This window comes from Lycorma delicatula, chromosome 9 (assembly GCF_047948215.1).
Source record: "Lycorma delicatula isolate Av1 chromosome 9, ASM4794821v1, whole genome shotgun sequence".
NCBI classification, from domain to species: Eukaryota; Metazoa; Arthropoda; class Insecta; order Hemiptera; family Fulgoridae; genus Lycorma; species Lycorma delicatula.
The window spans coordinates 118,396,441-118,418,193 of NC_134463.1; the positions used below are offsets into that span (position 1 = coordinate 118,396,441).

The following is a 21,753-nucleotide window of genomic DNA, read 5'->3' on the forward strand; positions in this document are numbered from 1 at the left end:
AATCTTGTTGGAACACTTCATTGCCTTGTGGGAATTTATTTTGAAGTTGCGTCACAACCCTTTCCTTCATAATCTTGATATATCCATCACTTTTCAATATACCATCTACTGGAAGTAATGAACAAGTATTTTCAAATGTGAAACAACCCTAAAACGATTTTTGTGGGGGTGTTTCACTGATTGTTGGATAAGACCCAGTGATGTATTTTCATCTGATGATTTTCTAATGTATGGAACCCTTTGCTCCTAAACATAAAAATGAGACTTGTAGAAAAACATAATATTTTTCCAGTCTTCTTTGGTCTAATTAGTATATGCTTTGGCTCACAAGAGATTTTTTTTTGCACATTGCTGGTTTTAAAAGCTGCTTTTTAGCTGGCCGATGAGCTTTCTGACCAGCTGCTAGAAGCCTGCATCTAACAGTAGCCATGTGTAAATTTGTCCGACTGGCTGCTAATTCACATTTTAAGTCCGTGGCAGACAATTTTGGATGAAGTTTACTTTTCATCATTAATAATTGATCTTGTGTCGGAGTAGTTTTTCTTTTATTCCCATATTTGCATTTCCTTTGAGGTGAAAAGAAATCAGTTTCTTTAAATTGTTTTAAAATAGCATTCTGGTCCAAATCATACTCGGAAGCTATTTGTCATTGTCATATTGGTATGCTCAGAAAGAAAAACAATTTTCAAACACTTTCTTGGAGTTATGTCCGTATGTATTCAAGAAACACAACAAAAAATATGAAAATATGACTGTAATAAAAAATTAAATAAACTTTCACAAAACACTATTTATAACACAAAGATTGCTAAACAGACAGATAACTCCACATATACACAGACAACTGAAAGAATGGGTGTGGTCAAGCAATGTAGCCACAACATAGGAATAAACAAAAAGTTCCCTGTGTCGATTAATTAACACACCACTTATAATACAGCAGGTGGATGAACCACATAACATATGCTTAATATTAAATACCTTTCTAATTAAATATTATAGATACATTTTTTACTTCAACAGATTTTATGTTAATAAAATTTTAATTTGTTAATACAAATCTTATTATGGTTTAAATACGAATATTTTTCCTTTTATTTTTGAATGCTTACAAGAAATCACTTATCAATAGTTCAACTTTTTATTATTTTTATATTTTAATACCCATTCATTCAATAATTTAATTAACATAAATAATTTTTGTTAAATATTCAGTGTATATAAATATGCTTAGAGATCAATACATTTTATGAATGGTACAGTTATTAACTGTTAACATACTACTTTGAAATTGATTTCTGTGGTGAATTTTTTTTGCAAAAACTAGCAATATTTTTTGGTGACCAAATTTTGTTTAATGATAACAGTATTTTTTTAACTATTGAAATGTTAAGACTGCTTAATTTTATATATTTACTTATTCAAATCAATTTTCAGCATTGAAGTCAAATATAAATAGTCCCAGTTATCGTTGACAGGCTCTAGTGAGTCATCATCCAAAAAATTTAATCTATCTCTCTTGATTTAAGGCAACAGCTTAAACAAAATATTTTTGCTAAATATATGGTTTTCCCAGTATGTTTTAATGGTTATCACAAATTGTTTCTCTCTTGATAATTAGTTATCTTACCATCTACACAATTTTTTTAATTTATTTTGAAATTATATGAGGAGAAGAACCAGCTTAGTTAAATCTGCAAAAGAAAATTACGTAAAAGCAATTCTTCTTTTTATGAATAAAATCTATATTTTAGCCAGGACCTTTTCTAATCACTTTAGATATTAAAGGATTATAAAACATATTACATTTTAAATTGAAAACCTTTTTAAATTGCACTGTATCAATTTTCCATGACGATTGATACCAAAATTATGTAAAGCTATTAATTTTTTAATTCCAGACCAAACCAAATTTATTTAATATATATTTTAATATATATGTTTTAAAAACTCAAACGTTTTAACACTTTCAGCCATTTTTTCGGCCATCTTCCTAGCAACATAGACATCATTCATAACCAGTAAAAATGGTTCAAATCACAAACACCACTAACATGATAATTTTGATATGCTACACATATGCTAAAAAATAAACCGTGTGAATAGACTTGAACATTATGAAATATATAACAGCAGTGTACTATATGACACATAATCTTATTATTTTCAACCTTGTTTTAGATATATTCTCCTAATTCAAGAAAACCACCATCATTAGCATCAGCTGATGCCAGAGTAAGAAACACCACTCATTAAAAAATGTTTAATCTTTGCTTAATAAAAAATTTATTTGACCAATTAATTAGATCATGTTTTGTTACTAGAACTAGATCAAAACCAATCGGGTACCATGTTTAACAATTATCACAATGCATAACATATTCAGCTAAAAGTTGACAGGAATATTCAAAAGCATGTGTAATACAAAGAATTGTTTTGATGATCACATGCTGAAGGTTAACAACATTTTTTTCATTAAAACAGAAAATATTCTAAAAATTTATATATGCGTTATGTAGTCAGATCATTCATCAGAATTTTTCTCCCAATTTTTCAGTATATTTTTATTAACTGCATTATAAAAATTAATGAGATTATTGCTTCTCCTTTAGTCAAATATTATCAGGATAACTGATTAAATTTTTGGAATCATATTATAGACATCACTCTGTGTACACATTGCTGTGTATATACTAATAAAGCATATATTGAGTTGTACTTCATAAGTATGTCTGCTTATTAAGTTTCAGAAATTTCCCCTTATCTTCGTTAAATAAATAAACATTTAGACCTCGATTCTGATCTTAATGATAATTAATTAAATAAACGGTTTAATGCAATGAGATCAAGATACAACTATTTTTCCATCAGTAAATGCCTAATGGAAGAATAAATCTGAAAAAATTTAATAGTACCATACTGCTATGTTGCATGAACTCATCCCAAAAACATTTATTTCCACCAACAATAAAAGCTGACGCCCAATTACAATTATATAGCCTGATATTAAATTTCAAAGTTTTATAGCATATGAAAAAAATTCACACACCTAACTAGGATTCGAACTCAGAACCTTCCAGATGGAAGCTACTCTGGCCTGTAGATCATCATAATTATCAAATATTATTAGAGATATTATTAGATATCTCTATAAAAGTAATATAATTTTATTTTAAATAATAACTTTCTTGTTTAATAAAATAATGTTTATAATATTGGACAGGTTTTAGATTTGGTATCCATATTCTTGTTGTTTAACTCAGTGAAACAAAAAACCCCAAAAAAAATATAGTGAAAAATTTTGTTTTTTTCTGTATTTATATGATATTAATCAATTTTATCAGTTTATAATCATTGATGTTCACAAATATTTAATATTTTATTAAATTTAATAGGAGTCCTCACTTTTAACAAAATTTATTACATGTGTACTCATCATGGTTGGTGATGAAAATTATTTAAAACTGGAAACTTTTTAAACAACAAAGTGAACTAAATTTGATAATTACAGAATTTTTAAAACACTCTATAACATTTTCACTTGCTCTTGCAACCTCCTTCTCATAACCTTTTCTTTTTCCTGTTTAGCCTCCGGTAACTACCGTTTAGATAATTCTTCAGAGGATGAATGAGGATGACATGTTTGAGTGTAAATGAAGTGTAGTCTTTGCTTGTACATTCTCGGTTCGACCATTCCTGAGATGTGTGATTAATTGAAACCCAACCACCACAGAACACCGGTATCCACGATCTAGTATTCAAATCCATGTAAAAATATCTGGCTTTACTAGGACTTGAACGTTGTAACTTTCGACTTCCAAATCAGCTGATTTGGGAAGACGCGTTAACCACTAGACCAACCCGGTGGGTTCCTTCTCATAACTGGGTTGCTGTTTTTTCACCCTGCCATTGATGATTACCTGATTTATTTCTGGTTTTTTTTTAGTATATTTGAAGAGGGCCACATAATGATCTCCAGGTGTGTAACATGAAGACAATGCAGAAAAACTCAACATTTTAAAAGACTTAGTCCTCAAATGACAATAACAGTTAATTAAAGTAGTATTTTTGTACAAAATAAACAAAAAAGCTAAACAAAATAAAAAATAAGATCGATTAACATATATATGAAAAAGACTTAGGGAAAATAGTACAAACCACAATCATTAAACAAACACAATATCACTGGAATATGTTAATTGAATGGCTCTGACTCCTCAGTGTTCTATATCAGTCAAATAGGATACAGCTTGAAACAAAGGTACAAGAACAACTTAATTGACTATTAAGTTAGATATTAGACCTATTAACTTATTGACCTTCATAGCAATGAAGTTGATACTTGTCAGCTATCTCATTAATGCAAACCACAAATCCATTAACAGGATATCTACCTTAATATTCTACATGTGAACAAAAAAAGGTGGCAAAGGGTTATGGTAACTTTCTTAGCTTTGCCCTGACAGATTTTTATTTCAAATTGCCATACAGTTTTTTAATACTGATGACTTAATTATACAGTATTTAGAGTACAATTGCAAAAAAAGTCAAAATTTTCTTTTCAGTAAAAAAATATGGGGGTCTGATTTGATCCTTTGATCAAAGAACATTTTTACCTTAAAAACTATTCAAAATTAAACATAATTTAGAAAAAAAACAAATTCATAGTAAAAAGTTATGTATCCTAGTTTATCTTCTTGTTCAGATGATGTTTTTATCATCAAAATTATACTGTATTAAGAATAAAACTGCTAAAAATCTACCTCTATTTTGATAAGTAACAAATTGAAAAACAGACAATCTATCAAAAATTATAAAAGACTTTTATTTTTAAGTCTGGTCTCATGGGATTGCCTTTTTTAAAATTCCCAAGTAGTATACACTAGTTCTAGATGCAACTGGATTTTCAGTCTTGAAAATTAAAGTTCAAAAAAAGTTGTTATTTTAAGTACAGGTTCCATTCACTACCCTTGTCTTTTTGGAACTTAAAATTTTATTTATTTTAATTATTTACTGCTATAAGTTGGTCCGATTCAGTGCAGTGTTCAATAAGATTATTCAAAATAGGAATAAATTGCAGATGTTAGTATCTTTTTGGTTAATTAAATTAATCATAGTTTCTTACTTAAAATTGGTTACAATTGCCCATTGCCATGAGATTCTTGCTATTTGGTTGCTAAAGGATCGATCTTTATTTATGTTGGCTCCAATTTCAAATATATAATTGAAATATACAATTACTCAATTTTTACAATTAAATAAATTACTTGTACTAAAAAAAATATTTATAAAGAAAATTTTATAAAAATTATTTTATTTATAAAATTAAGAAACTACTACACATCTTCTAGCTTCTTTCACCAGCACTACAGTCCAATGTGATCCATGACCTCCCGTACAAATACCCCTCCAAACATCTCTGCTTTTTACTTCTATCCACCAATGTCTGACACCCAGGACTCGCAGATCGCTTTGTACATCCTCCATCTACCTTCTTCTAGACCTTCCTCATCTTCTTGTTCCAAACGTTTCCCCTCTGAGGATGGCATTAGGTATTCTATCACTCTCCATCCTTGCCACATGTCCCAACCATCTTATCCTGTGTGCCTTGATGTCTTGCATTAAATCTTCTTCATTGATATAGCAGGTTATCTCTTCATTATCCATATACACCATCCATCCTCAGTTATTACAGGTCCCACAATTCTTCTTATGATCTTTCTTTCAAAAACCCTTAAGGATGTCTCATCTCTTTTAGTTAAATGCCCAGGCCTCTGACCCGTATGTTACTACAGACTTTGTAAGTGCCTTGTTTAGCATCAGTTTTGTTTTGCGTGTTACAAATTTTGACCTGAAAAGTTTCAGGTTGACAAAATACAATTTATTTTCAGCTGCTTTCAGGCTTTCTATTTCAACCTGTAACCTGTTCTCATTATTCAGGATTGTTCCTCAATATTTAAACTTCTTTACTGCTTCAAGTGCTACATCAAAAATTGCACATTAAAAATATAAAAGAAAATTAAGATATATGAAATATAAAATGAATTGAGACAACCAATGTAATAAAAATTATTATGAACAAATAAATGAAATTGAAGAAATTGTCTCTTTTTTAATTTATGTTCCATAATATGCAGTTTTGCTAATATAAGACCGAACATAATGCACGAGCACTTCGTATCCACCCTTGGAATGTCGCTGAGCATATCTTCCAAATTTGATGGAACATTGTTTTAGATGCAATAAACAACTCTTTTTACCTTATAACTCTTTTAGCTTTTTTTTATTAATAAATAATAAAAACACAAACTTAAGTATTGAAACCTGATATTTAGTTCATAAAAATTATAAAATCCATTGATAGTTAACATAACAAGACGCTAAATATATAAATTTCCAAGTTAGAATTTGGTCAACATATTTACATAGCAAAACATGCAAAATTAGATGCCGTATTGAGTTTTTATCCAAAAAATTTAACTGTATATGAGTTTCCAAGTGGGATCAAATGGCCTAATGTCGGTATTATATGAGACCCCAGTTGGATTTCACGGCCAGTTAAAGGGGGCTCAAAAAATCAGTGTGATTTTTTACTTATATGCTCCCTTAACCAACTATTAAGTGCGTTTTTGCTATTGCTTATTTTTATCTTAGTTGACAAAATATTCTTTAATGGCTGTTCAATATTAATTGCAGGTATTTTGTAGTTTGAGTTTAATAAAATCTTAATAAAAATAAAGCTAGAAAGTTTCAGTTATTTACAAAGTTAAACATTTGCTCTGAGCATGGTGCATAAGTTCATTTGTTACAGCCCTGCAACCATAATTTACTCTTGAAATAAATATTCATTTAACTTTTGTTTACTTTATTAGCTATTTTATATTTTAATATAGATTATAAATATATTGCTTTTAATTTTCTTTCATGCTGTGACTCGAACACTCAAACTGCCATAATTTTATTTTCTCACTTGCCTCAGGTGTGTTATACACAAAATTTCAGTATCATTATCCTGCATGCATATTTATTCAATAAATTATTTCCCTTTCATATTAGTTAGGATTTATTTTGGGTATTTTGCAATATGTTTATATTTAAAAATTGATTTGTTTTAAAACTTTAACTCCAAGTAATAATAATAAGTTGTTAACAGATAATCAAAATTAAATTTTTGTTAAGTAGTATTAAGTGCTACAGTTAGTTTTACTTTATTTCCCACCCTTTATTTTATTTTTGTTTCTCTTTCCTTGTAAATTATATAAAACTATGTAATTTCTGTAATAACATTAATTATAATAATAATACAGAGTAATTCTAACATTTCTGAACTGTAAAATGTTGAACTTTTTGCTACATAATTAATTCAGACTACTGACTACTGTTTGTAGCATGTTAGGAAACATGCTACAGTGGTGTTCCTATTGTCCAACGTGATTGCATATATTATTGTTAGATGGAAATTGCCAGTCTGTCAGGAATCTCATGTACAATCAGAGAGTCATGTTGTTGGAAGTTTATTTCACATTATTAGTCATTATTTATTTATTGATTTTTAGCTATTACAGTTTAACTGCCTGACCATAGTTACTTGTAAAATATGAATTTTTACTGTATCAAAAATGATCCAGGGGATTCAAACATGACTAACCAGATGATAGGTAAAGAAATTACTATTCCACCACATATTTTGGTATTATATTGAGTTATTCAAAGAGAAATTCCTCTAGTCCTCCTTTATCAAGAAACTCAACCTGTATGATTTGGTTCAATGTTTTTATGACTCCAAAAATTGAGAACATTATGAATTGGAAGTATTAACATATGTTTACGGAGTGTGTTGAATAGACTGCTGTGACCACATCGTTTGGGTAAATCACTTCATCAGTTACCTTAATAGGTCGCAATATCTTTTTTAGTCTATTAATGGACCATTAAACATTTGAAGCTGAAAGCTAAAGACGTACTAAGTTTGTTTATTACTTGTGTTTTTTGGGTTTAGAAAAGAATATTGTTTGTTTTAATCAATTTAAAAGTCTCTTGCAAAAATAAGATTAATTACTTTAATAATACTTTTTTACAGTAATGATGGTTATTTTCATTTATACTATGTTAATAGAAATAAAACTTGCATTTGGGTTGTCATCAATTGAAGTATTACATTAGATCCTACTACAATCAATAAATGTTGGATTGTTTGTGCAGGCATTATACACCAATTTGTAGCCATGCCTGAAGTTAATGAAAAAATTATCACTAACACACGGTTGTCTACAGACAATGAAAGATACCATATCTTCACTGAAATGATCGCATACTTTTTAAGTTTTCTTGGTTTCAGTTAATCACAATAAATGTTTGAGGTCTCTTATTTTAATGGGCTTGTTTCTCCAGATTTCTGTTTTAAAGGCTCTCTTAAAGAGAAGATCTATTAAAAAACATGTTAGGTTATGAGGGAAATCCCTATCAGTATACTGGAACAAGTCAATATGCCAATTAAGTGATTTTGATTCTTTAATAATTTAAAATTAATCACCATTATAAAAATTGTCTGAAATAAATGAAATATAATATTTATTTGTGACTAGAAATATCTAATTTTCTTTAATTATTATTTTTTGAAAGAGATAAAAAGACGTAGATGACATGATTATGAGAAGTGAAGTGTGTGAAAAATACCAAGCTTAACCAGCATTCAAACTCACAAAATTAAAACACACTCTCTATATTATACCTTTGAGATTATTTCCGTAAAACAGATTTATTTTTATATATAGAAAGAAGCAATTTATTCCATTTATTATTGTTATTACTATTATTAGACTTTTTTTGTTAAAGATTTATGTTCTATGTTAAATTCTTTCAACTATTTTAATTAAAGCTGTATTTTGATATTAACACATTAGTTTGTTATAGAATGAAAGTCTGAATCCTGTAAATATTTATTTAATGAGGTTTAATGTTTTTTATATGAGTTAAAACATGCAAGGACAGTAGATATAGTTTTTAAAATCTTGGAATAAAAATGGAAATTTCTTTGGGAAAATACAGTTTTTTGACTAATTAATCATAAGGCTTAATTTTTTAAGTTTAAATACATAAACAGACAGTATTATGCACTATGAACATTTCCTTAATATAATAAATATTTATAAGTAATACTCGTATAGCTGAAAGTAACATTTTTTCTGAACGTAATTCCTAAAATGGCTTTTTGTATTTTATGTAATGGCATAAGAATTTTAAGATAAGCTAATCCCCATTCTACCATTTCATACTCAAATATGGATATAACCAATAAAAAATATTTACATGAACAGGTGATAATAATTCCAAATTCTTGTAGTTATATAAATCATAGTACAAAATCTTATAGCTAGATAATTAGAATAACATTCCTGACATAGATGTTGGCCAATTAAGACCCCTAGTTGCTTCTGGAAGTTACACATTACTTATTTAAGTACTGTACAGATATAGTTATTTAATTCTCAGTTTGTAAAACGTATTTTAGTTTTGATTGAAGTGAATGATCAGTAACATTCCATGAAAAAGTTATAGTTTTTAGTTTCTTCACCTGAGTTTTTTTTTAATAATTAAGTTTAAATAAGTTTAGTTAAAAGTTACACATTTTATTTTATCGTGTTTTTTGAACATAATTTTGGAAAAAATCTTATTTTCTATATTACAAAAAAAATTATATATATATATATATATAATATATAAATTATAATTTTATTTAATATGTATCCAGTGTGTTGCAATCAGTTACTACCAACAAAATCAAATTGATAGAAAGCTCAGTGCAAACTTATTAATTTTTAGAAAATTAAAGATTTTGAAACCCATTGATTCATTATCAATTATTCAAATATTATCTCAGGGAATTGCATTACCTTTATCATAAAACTGATATTCATCATATTAAACTGAATTAAAATCTGTTAGAATTTTACCAGCTATCAAGACAGGGGTGCCAATTTAAACAATTCATCATTTTCATAACTTTACCTCTTCATTTATTAGTAATATTTTAATCATACAATGTTACTTACATTCATAAAATGTTACTGGCTGCAGGGCGTGCCCACGGCACACCTCCACAGCTAGACCCACTAAGCGGCATTTCGGAATGCTATTATTAGGTGTCCAAAATTGATTACCTCTTGTGTAAAAGTGTCTTTTTTTGAATGATGAAAATTGATCAAGGAAAAGCAAAAAAATATCAGCAAATCTTCCCAATTAAATTTAGTTTAGATCGATTTTTGGTATCTTTTAAAGATTGCACACTGAACATTTTCATCAAGATCAGTAATATCCATATTCAAATTCACGCAATACGAGACCTGGAAGCTTAAATATAAATTAATTTATTATTTAGATATTATATTCATTTGACAGAACAAATTATCATATTATGAAACTAACCTTCCTTGACAAAGTAACAAAAGAGAAGTTTGTTTGAAGTTGTTAAAGTTTTATAACAAAGTTGTTTGTAAACAAAAATGAATTGTTTAAATTTGCACACCTGTTTTGATGGCTTGTGGCATAGTTTTAATGAATTTACCTTAGTTGAACATGACAACTATCAGTTTTAATATATGTTAACAATAATGCATTGTCTGAGATAGTATTTAAATTATGAAAAATTTTTTTTATGTAAATCAGTGAATTTGCATTGACCTTACTGTTAATTAGGTGTGCTGGGTTTTGGTTTTCATTGGTAATTACATATACATGAGTTTATAAATGTATTAAAATAAATGCGAATTATAAAATTATTACTTGCGTTATATGAAACTTCCCGTTGTGTCATATAGTACCTTTAAAATACTTTTTTTTATTTTATTACTTTTATTATTATTATTATTATATCTGTTATCTGTAGGTTGAAATTGTTAATTTTTTATTTTTCAATAAAATACACAAGTATCTATTATTTGATCATTATTAAAATTAAGGTTTTTATTTATTTTTAGTTTTTATTCTTCAGATGAATAGAAATAATTACAACCCCTTTGAGAATAAAATACATTTTAGAATTCTTAAGATGGTATATTTTTTTATATATTCTATTTTTTTATTTATTAATTATCATATGTTATTTTTTGTTAAATTTTGTATTAATTTATTTTATTATTATTATAATTTTAACCTAATTTATTTTGTACTTTAGTTTTTTGTTTTTTTTTTTAATATATAATTTTTATTTCTAATAAAATATGATAAATATTTGCTTTATTCAGCGTTTTTTTTTTTTCTAACACATAAGATCATTCAATATATCATATCAGGTTTTTTAAATTTATTTTTATGTCATAAAGTTAAGAAATGCATTAGTGACAGTACTATATTTCTTTTAATAAGATGTTATTGCATTTTTATGTTTATATGTATATGTCTGTTCATACCTGATACTATTTTTATTATATATTACTTATAAAACATTTAATTTATTATTGTTGTATTTTGTTATTGATAATAAATTTTGATTGTGGTAACCATTTTCTTACTTTTTCTTTTAATTTGTATAGCAAGATTATATTTTCAATGTTGTTTATATTTATTTTTCTTTTTGATAAATATTAAAATTTTTATTACTCACTAATATTTTTGCAAACGTTTAACCAGTAAATTTAAGTCTTTAATAACAAGCTTTATTTTTCTTTAATTGAAGACAGTATTACAGAAAATTATTATCTATGAGATAGATAATCACTGTTTTATTATTATTTTTATTAGGCCGTATGAGGAACAATGATTTAATTATTGCGGAAAAAAACTATTATTAATTATATAGGCTATAAAAATGTATTGAATCAAAAATTTCATTCTGTTTTATTTTTTATGTTAACACATGAAAAATAAACATACAATGATTTGTTTTTTTTTTGTTGTTAATATTATTCCTGAAAGATATAATTATTGAAAAAAGAATAAATTAATTTTGATAAATAGTGTTTTCTTAAACACGATATTAAAATAATAATATATTAAATAGGGAATATTTTATTTTGAAGAGTTGCAAATTTTACATTAATGGTAGGTTAGGTAGGCCGTGAGACCTTCAGTTGAAGCCATTACTAAGGCTGGAGACGGTGATCCATCCTTTGTTCTAGCAGATGGCACTGAAGACTGGGGAGCCGATGACTCCGGAAAATGCTCACTATGCCAGCGACGATTTGAGCAGCAAGGTAACAAGCCAAAACTTCAAAGCCATACCAACGATACACACACAAATCATGTATTCTTTATGGTATAATATTTCAAATTAACCTCTTATTATGTTTTAACAATGGTAAGTCTAACTAGAATGCTGCCCTGCTTGCATATTTATCTTTTACTTACTTAATACTTATCTCAGCTTTACTTTATTGAGCTTTACTAATTACTATTTTACATATTTACTGCATAAATTTAATATTTTGATGTGCTGCTTTCTTTGCATATTTTATACAATAAGACTGTGCTTTCACGTTTTACTGTGTATCACTAATTTATTTGTTGAATGTAGCTGAACTAAATATTTTATTTCCTACTAATATTTAATCTTCATTTTTCATTTAATTTGTAAATACACTCTGAAATTTTCTGCGGATAACATTATCTTGAATAAAATTGAAACTTGTACTTAAAGTTATTTCATTATGCATCTTTTTTTTAAATGTTTATACTTTATGAATCGCTTGATGAAATGGAATTAAGTTTTACACCAAAATAAAACTTTTTTTTTGCTGTATTATTATTTTGATTTGAATGTTATTTCAAGAAAGCCTGCAGGTATTAAAGAAAATGATTCATAATATGCATCCTGATTTTTACATAATGTAATTCTGAAGTTTGATCGCTTTGTTAAGGGATATATTATAAAAATGTATTATTTAAGAGTAGAGTTTTAGCTAACATTTAAAGTTTTTTTTTTTTTTTTTTTAATGTTACTGATAGCCGATTTGAATTTTGATGGTAAAATATTTTATAAGTTAGGAAATTTAGTTTCACTGAATATGCTTTAACAAGATTTTTATGGTATGTAAATAGTTTCATACTTTCAATAAAGAATGAGAATAAAAAGGCAGTATAAAAAAGAAGTTATTAAAAATGTTGAGAATCTGTTAGAAAGGATAGTGCTACACAGCAAATTACACCAATAAGCATAATGAAATAATGAACGTTGAAAGTGTAATATCTATACTTTATTCTACAAGTACATAAAGCATCTATTCTCTTTTTTTAACTGATTGCTGATATTTCAGCATTTTGTAATGGAAATTTTCCTTTTTTCACAATATTTTATTCATCATGTAGTCAAGTGAAATTAAAAAACTCTAAACATACCGATGGTGGTATTAAAAAATACTGTTCTGTGCAAAACAAAATTTCTTATCTTTGCTAAGAACTGAATTATAAATTATAGTAAAATGATCTCTGATAATTACAAAAATTCATTATAATACGTAAGAGACAAATGAATGTCGTTTTTTATGTTCTTGATTGTTAAAAGTTTTATAGAATATTAAGATTGCACTATTGAAAATAAACAGACCACTTTTTAGAAATAAATTTTAGTCTTTATTTTTCAAATAAATTGAAAACATGAGAGTACCAAAGAAAAGAATAAAATTTAATATTGAATAAAAACTGATTTTAACATAGAGTGAAAAAATTCGTAAGATATACAACAATTAGAAAACAACTGTTTTCTATTTTGATAGCACCTATAAAATTGTATGCTATAAGCATATTGATTTTGTACAGTAAAATTTATAATTTTTCTTGCCAATTGTGATTAAATATATTTTTTCATACTACATTAAACAGTTGCAGGTTCATCTAGTATCTCTAATAATTATTAGGTTTTTCTTTAGTTAATGGTAAAATTTGTAAGTAAATAAGTATAAGTATTTTAAATCTATATACAGTTTTTATATTTATCTCTTTTCTGACTTGAAATGTTAATCTTTTGTGTTATAAGTTGTAAGCTTGCCTATTTCGTTATAGAAGATAACCATTTTGTCTCATCTTAGGTAGTTTACACTCAAAACTCATTTTTAGTTCATAATTTTTGAAAAAAAGAATCACTATGAATTTTTTTATAGATAAATATTTTTTCAATCTTATTTAATTAATGATCTGCTTACTTTTTAACAATTTCTTGAAAAAGTATGAACTTTTCCTATGCACCTTTAGCATGAAGTTTGGACCACCACTATATATAGCAGTTGTCCTTTTTTTTTTACTATTTTGCATTTTGTGAATTAAGTAGATGAGCATCAAAATGAAAAATAAGCATTCTTTCCTCTATAAACTGTTAGTCTTTTCTGTATTACCTTTATATTTATTCTCTAGCATGGAAACATTGTAGTATCAGCTGATGATAAAAAGTGTTTTTTAAAACTCATAAAGAATTTATCATTACCTATTCATATGATTATTTTCATATTTATTTTTAATGAATGTATAATTAAGTTAAATATTATGAATTCCAAATAAGTAATTAGCAATAGTAATAGATTTTAGTTTGTTTTTACTTTCCTTACTTTTCAGGAAGTCACTTCATCAAAATATATACCATCTGTTCCTCTTTATTTGATTAAATGTTAAAATATTCCTTGTTAGTTTGTTTATTAACAAACTAATCCAGTTGCCGGCCTCCGTGGCACGAGTGGTAGCAACTCTGCCTTTCTTCAGGAGGTCTCAGGTTTGAATCCCGCTCAGGCATCATTTTCACACATGCTTCAAAACATTCATCAAATCCTCTGAATACCTAACGATCGTCCTGGAGCTAAAAAAAAAACAAAAAAAAAACTAATACAGTTAAAATCTATTATGTATATATTTAAATTTTATTAAATAAACTACTTGGTACAGAATACCGAGATAAGACATATCTTACCTTAATTTTTCATGAAAGTACTTTCGTGGGATCCCACATCCTCAATCATGATTAACGTCATTCCATTATTGCATAATGAAAACAGCATCTTAATTTAAACTGAGTGCTGCTATCTATTGCAGTTTTTATAAGACTGTCTTCCTCAAACAGTGTCTCATGGTTTATCAAATTTAAATTTTGTTTGTATTTTGTATATGTATTATTTTTCTAATATATTTAATTTTTTATCTTTATTAAATTTCTAATATTTCTTAATTTGTGTTAATATCAGAAATAGAATGTTTACTGCTTATTAGAGGGACTGCCATATTATGCAAATTTATTATTTTTGTAATTTTTATAATGTTCAAGAAATTTAGTTTTAAAAGATCTATTTGTTTTTCCTATATAAATACTATCACAATCATACTGAAATAATATGGCAGACCATCTAATAGACAATAAACATTCAATTTCTGATATTAACACAAATTTAACAATATCAGAAATTAATACAAATGATTTAAAATTAAATATATCAGAAAAATATTATATATATAAATACAAACAAAATCTCGGTTTGATAAACCATCAGACAGTGTTCGAGAGAGACAGTCTTATAACTGCAACTGCAACAGATAGCAGAACTCATTTAAATTAATATGCAGTTTTCATTATTTTAGTATTTTTATTTTTAAGATTTTTATTATGCAATAACGGAATTATTTTAATCAAGACTGGGGGTGGAGGATCCTGCGAAAATACTTTTGAAAAATTAAGGTAAAATTAAGAAAAATTATGCCTTATCTCAATATTCTGTACTAGGTGGTTTATTTAATGGAATTTAAATATAATTTTACGGAGGAATAATATGAAGCACCATATATATATATATATGGTGCTTGACAAGTCCATGCAGAAATAAAGAAGACATAATTTTTCATGAAAAATCTTTTATTTTTCATCATAATCTTCTTTTAAAGTCTATTCACTTAATCCAGTGATGCTCAAATTTTTGGATTCTATCCATGTAAAATTTTCCAAGTCATCAAAATAGGTAGGTGTTTCAGTTATAACTGAGGATCTTTCAGTCACCTCTGTGGCTAAGTAGGTAGCATCTTAGCATTCTGTGAGGAGGTCTCAGATTTGAATCCCGGTCAGGCATGTCATCTTTTCATACACTACCAATTTCCACCAGGCTAATGAACACAGCTGTTGATGTCCGCTCTTTTATAAATAAATAAAAAAACCAAATAACTTCATCATTTCTTTATGTAAATCTCTTTCCAGAAAGCTACTTCTTCAAATTTGGAAGCAGCTAATAGTTCGAAGATACTTAGTTTGTCAAGTAGGAGAGATGCAGAAAAATTTTGTATTATAATTCAAACAATTTTTCTGCCACAATCATAGAAGAATGAACTGGTGCATTGTTTTGGTGATAAAGAACCTTTTTTCATCAAACGTGGTCATTTTTCTTTATTTCCTCATTTAGTTGATCCATCAGAGCTTTATAATTGTCCAGTTATTATTTTACCCATTTCCAGAAAGTCAATGAAAATTATTTCATGAATATCCCAAAAGAAAATGACAACCATCTCTCTTGCTGATAAAACAATTTTCACCTTCTTTGAAACAAGTTCCCTGACTTTAACCCACTGTTTTTACTGTTATTTGGTATCAGACCAGCATTGATATATCCAAGTTTCATCAGATATATATCATATACTCCTAGAAATGTGTGTAATTAAGAGTGGCCTCAACAGCGCACTATGAGTGCTATCTCTTGAATTTGTACGAATTTATAAAACAGCTGTTGTAATAATTATTTACCTACAGATGTTGTAATTTATAAATTTTAAAATCTTCAAAAGTAAAGAGAAACTGAAGACAGGCAAAAATTTGAAAACATATTCTTGTTAACATTATTCTTCAGTTATATTTTTAATAAAATTATGTAACAGTCTAAAGCATCTTCCAACAAAGTATGTAAAATTAAATAATTTCCTTTTAATAATTTAATATTACTCTTGAGTTAAGTTTTTATTTAATCTAATTAAAATATATTTAAACATTGATTTTAACAATCACTATCTAAAATTGTTACTTTATTTTATACCAATTTTATTTATTTATTATTTCCACATTATTACATCATTACCACCTATACACTCCAATGTTATTTTGATCAAGATTTTTCCTTTCTTTTTTCTTGACCTTTCCAAGGTAATGGTTCCCTTTTGGATTTTGGTTTTCCCTCTGGATCTGTTCCCTTTTATTATCCAGTTTTACTTACCATTTCTAACATGATCTGCATGATTATGTTTTGATCTGAAAAAATGTATTTATTTATTAGGCAGTTTAGCAGTACTGATCTTAAAAATTATCACAAACAGTTTCATGAGCTTGCCATGTTCCTCTTTCCAGCAGAACAATATATCTTTGCTTCTTTAGGAAATCTGCTTCTGTCCATTCATTCAACATGTTTCCAGCATTGTTTTGATTTAGCTTCTGACTGATGAGCAGGTTCCATTTTTAATCTCCTCCTTATATCATCATTGTACAGTCTATCCTTTTTGTACAACCTTTTACAGAACAAAGAATTTTCATGTCAGTTGGTTGAATTATTTTATCTTTTTCTTTTGGAACTCAAATTGTGGACTAAGCAATCACCTTATAAAGCTGTAGTAATTCTGAAAAGTGATCCAACTCAACACACCACAAACTATTAGAAATCTACTGATGGCAAAATTAATATCTTATTCCTTTTCATAGGTAATGTATCATCATGATATTTAAAACACAATACCTACACTAAAGTCATGACATTGATTCCTTCAATAAAATGCATTCTTCCTGAAAAAAAAAAATGGAAAAATAAAAGAAAAAAAAGAAAAACTCTTTTTGTTATCTTTAAAATGGAATTCACTATGTTTAATTTAATAATCAGATAAAAACACTGTAAAATTGAGATGGTAAAATTAATTTATTATTGTATAATCTTTTAGTGTTGTTTTGTAATGATATAGAGTTATAATTATGTGTCTTTTCACAGAGTAATTTACTTACATTTTCTCAATTTACTTGTTTTAAGGAATCTGTTTTACGTATTTCTTGTATGCTTTCATAAAATTTCATATTTAATAAGTAAACAGGTAAAACTGCATCGTTAATTTTTTTAAAGATTACATTTATCTCTTTACCAGATATTAGTCAACTCTTGAGATTTTTTGGATTGGGAAAACAGAATGTTTACCTTACAAAATCATGCTTTACACAACAACTTCGATTGTGATTCATAACTAAAATAATTATGGATTTAAATATCATCGAAAGTCCAAAAAATGTAACTCCTTTAATTAAATTACATTACTTCACAAAGCACGTAGTCTGGTTTCTTATCCCTGCTTATATCTTGTAACTTGTATTGACATGTTTTAAACTAAATTTCTTATGAATAATATCTCTTTCAGCACACTTAACACTATACAGCAATAACATCTACCTCCTTCAGTAAGTTTATCGGTACAATATATAAGATCCAGACATTGAACCTCACCATCCTCTGCACGTTGATCCGTTAGGTACAATCGTTCAACCGCTTTTTTAACTTATCAGCTGACTTGTTAAAATTAGCACAATTCATGCAACTCTTACTGTATTGCTTGATGATTTGGGAATAAACCCATGATGATTTCTTTGTTACTGAGTGATGTTCATAAAAAATGCACTATTTGAAAAGACTTGCCATTGTTAACTGAGTGACAGAGGTTATATTTTCAAAGATATTTCTTGGAGAGCTATTTTTATTTGATTATAAGAATACCATTGTACGGTTATAAAAATATACAGGTTTTGAACTACAACTGGTCGTTTCTTATTTATTTAATGAATATTACATATTGCAAGTTAGAGTTTAAACTTTATTTAAGTTAAACATTTTTAATTTTATTTAACTGTTGATAAAGGATGATTACAATTTAAAATTATTAATAATGACTCCTTCCAAAACCACAAAGATAGAATATATTAACCAACTACTTACTCCAATGTTTTGTAATCATATAAAATAAAAATCCCATTATCAATCAACACTACCACCGGTAATTTCAGTGAAGAAGAGCTGCATAATTACCCCTGAAAGGTCCTCTGGAAGATCAATACTTAGCAATTTGGAAGTGTCATCATTTTTAATAATTCTGAATTGTAATAAATTTAATATTTTGAATTATAGAAATATGAATGGAAAGAAATTTGCCTCTTCTGAAAGGTTTTGTTAATAATGATACTTCACAAACTGTATGAAAAATAGTAAATAACTGATAAAATGTTCTAAAAAGCTTGAAATTTGGATGAAAAGTAACAAAATAGGGTGGATAAGACAGAAGAAATCTTATTCTTTCTTTCCCCTACATAATCCTAAGCCCTGACACATTAACAGAGAATTATTTCCTGCATGTTTCTTAAGACTTCACCTCTATGGTTCATAATTTTCTTCTGATATGACTTGTGCTAGTTTACTAAATTCTATTCTGTTTAGTTTTGTGTGTGCATCATTGTAAGTTTTGTGGTAGTTTTCTCACACATGTTAAGGTATATTTATTTTATATGTTTACATTTTTGCTTGCATTAATGTTTTATTACATTATACAGTTTTTTTTTGTTAAGAGCGAAAGGCGCAATTACTTTTATGTAAAGAGTTACTGGGCAATTAGTAGGCCTGTTACAAAGTCAGCTAAATTTACACTCCTGAAATAAAATATATTTATAAAATCAGGCAACCACTTTACATAACAATAACTTCACAGCTTTAAAATTGTGCATAATTATACTGGTGTTCCAGAAGGTGTTTCTCAAACTTAATGTACTGATTCAGGACATCAAAATAAACAGAAAAGTTGATATGGATAAATCCCCACCTCACTTCATTTTCCCAATAATATTTTTTGTGTATATTCAACAATAATTTATATCTTAAGAATGGATTGAGATAATTTAATGAAATTTGGCATACATATATCCAACAACATCTAGTACAAAATAAATAAGTTTGAAAATTTTACCTTTTGAAAATTTCACAAGGCAGCCATTTAAATTTTTTAATCATTAATAGCTCTGTAAATATTAGTTTATAATTTTGTTACAGAAAATGTTAAGCTTTTTTTTGTGAACAAAATAACATCTCATTTATTCAAATCGAACCAAAACAGCTGAGATATGGTAGAAATTGTTAAAGTTGATTATCAAAATTATGCAGTTGACAATTTTGTGCTGTTTTCACTTCCTTCATTAATTGAATTAAAAATAATTTTCAAATCTGTCAACCTATTTTCAATATACCTGGATCTGATCAATTTTCATATAAATAATGCTGCCCATTCATTTATACCAAATCTATACTGAAAACTATTTAGTAGTACTGTACTGCAGTACAGTACTATTTTCTGACACAGTACAGCAGAACCTCTGAAATTCATCATATTCAGGATTGAAAGTGTGACAAATTATTGAAAATAACAAATTACAGTAGTTATGAATGTAACATGCATTATAAAGCATACTGAACAATGAGGAAAAACGCTATATAAATATAACTGCAGTTGTGTATTTATTAACTAAAATAGAATAATTCAGTATGTTACTTAAATTATATTTTTCAAGAACATGAAATATAAAAAAAGTCTACTAGAAAAATTTTAAAAAATAAACTCGTATTCTTCCTGTTTCTTTATAAATGCATCTTTATTTTGGACATAAGTGACGATTTCTGTTTCACTTAAAATTTTGTACCCAATATCATTAGCGTATTCTTTTGTCTATTCTATTATGTTTTGTAAGATGTTTTTCTTCTTTAATATATTTTGGCATATTTCTTTGAATTCAGATATGAAATTGCTGTTTTCATTTTATCATCAGGAATGCTGCTGCCAGTCTCTGGTAATAATGGCCACAATTTTTTCCATCATGATATCAGCATTTGCTGCAGAATTTTATGCCATGTCTCTGAGTTACTAAATTTAGCATCTTTAACTATACAGTTCTTCCAAAATTCTTGAACTTACATTTCACAAAATATCAGATTTTGCAGAAATATTCTTCAGTAGTATTGCTTTAAACTTGTAATTATACTTTGATCCATCAACTGAATCAGACAGGAATTGTTTACAGGAATAAACATAGCTGCTATGGTATTATTACCATGAGTTGTTTCAAGGTATTCAGCCAGAGGATTACCTAGCACCAGCAGGGCTTTTTCTGGTAGTTTTTTTCTTTTGTATGATATCTCACTTGAGGAATGATGCACTCATGAAACCATATTTTGAAAATTTCTATGGTCATTCTTGCACTCCTTTGAGAACAATATTTTGCTGGCAAATTTAAATTCAAATTTTTAAATTCCCTCAATTTTTTAGATTTACCAATATCAACCAAAGGTGATCTATGAGTTTCACTGGCATTAGAGTACATAACAGTTTTTTTACTTGAAAACTAAGAGCACAACTTTGAGACATATAAGCCAACGTTTTATTGGGTAATGCCTTCCAATTTAACCCAGTCTTATCGTATCTAGACTTTGTCATAAGTTAAAATAAGATTAGAAATTTTGTGCATCAATTTCTTGTGATTTTTCTTTCGCCACCTTGAATTTGTTTAACCAGCCTTAATAATGTCTTTAAAATCTTTCTCAGTTTCTGATTGTAAATTTATCTGAAGAGCTTTTTGGAATAAAAATTTGCCATGTAATGGAAAATCTTGACTGCCCTACAAAATCAGATGAACATCGTTTCATGAAGTTGAGTATGAATGGTTATTGTCATTATTTTTTTAAAACAACATCTCGATCAGAAACTTCCATTGTGGCCACAAAGTTTTCTATCTTATTATAC

General features: G+C 27.3%; 1 protein-coding gene across 10 annotated transcripts in view; it reads left to right on the forward strand.

Moving 5' to 3' along the window:
- pHCl-1 (pH-sensitive chloride channel 1) overlaps positions 1-21,753 on the forward strand; it is a 1,039,090-nt gene that overhangs the window by 862,111 nt on the left and 155,226 nt on the right. For 6 of the 10 annotated variants that reach the window (XM_075374857.1, XM_075374859.1, XM_075374858.1 and 3 more), the window contains one exon: positions 12,120-12,191. The exons of the other annotated variants lie outside the window; for them this stretch is intronic. In XM_075374857.1, the coding sequence (XP_075230972.1) occupies positions 12,120-12,191 (72 nt within the window). The remainder of the gene's footprint in view (positions 1-12,119; positions 12,192-21,753) is intronic. 10 annotated transcript variants of the gene reach the window in all.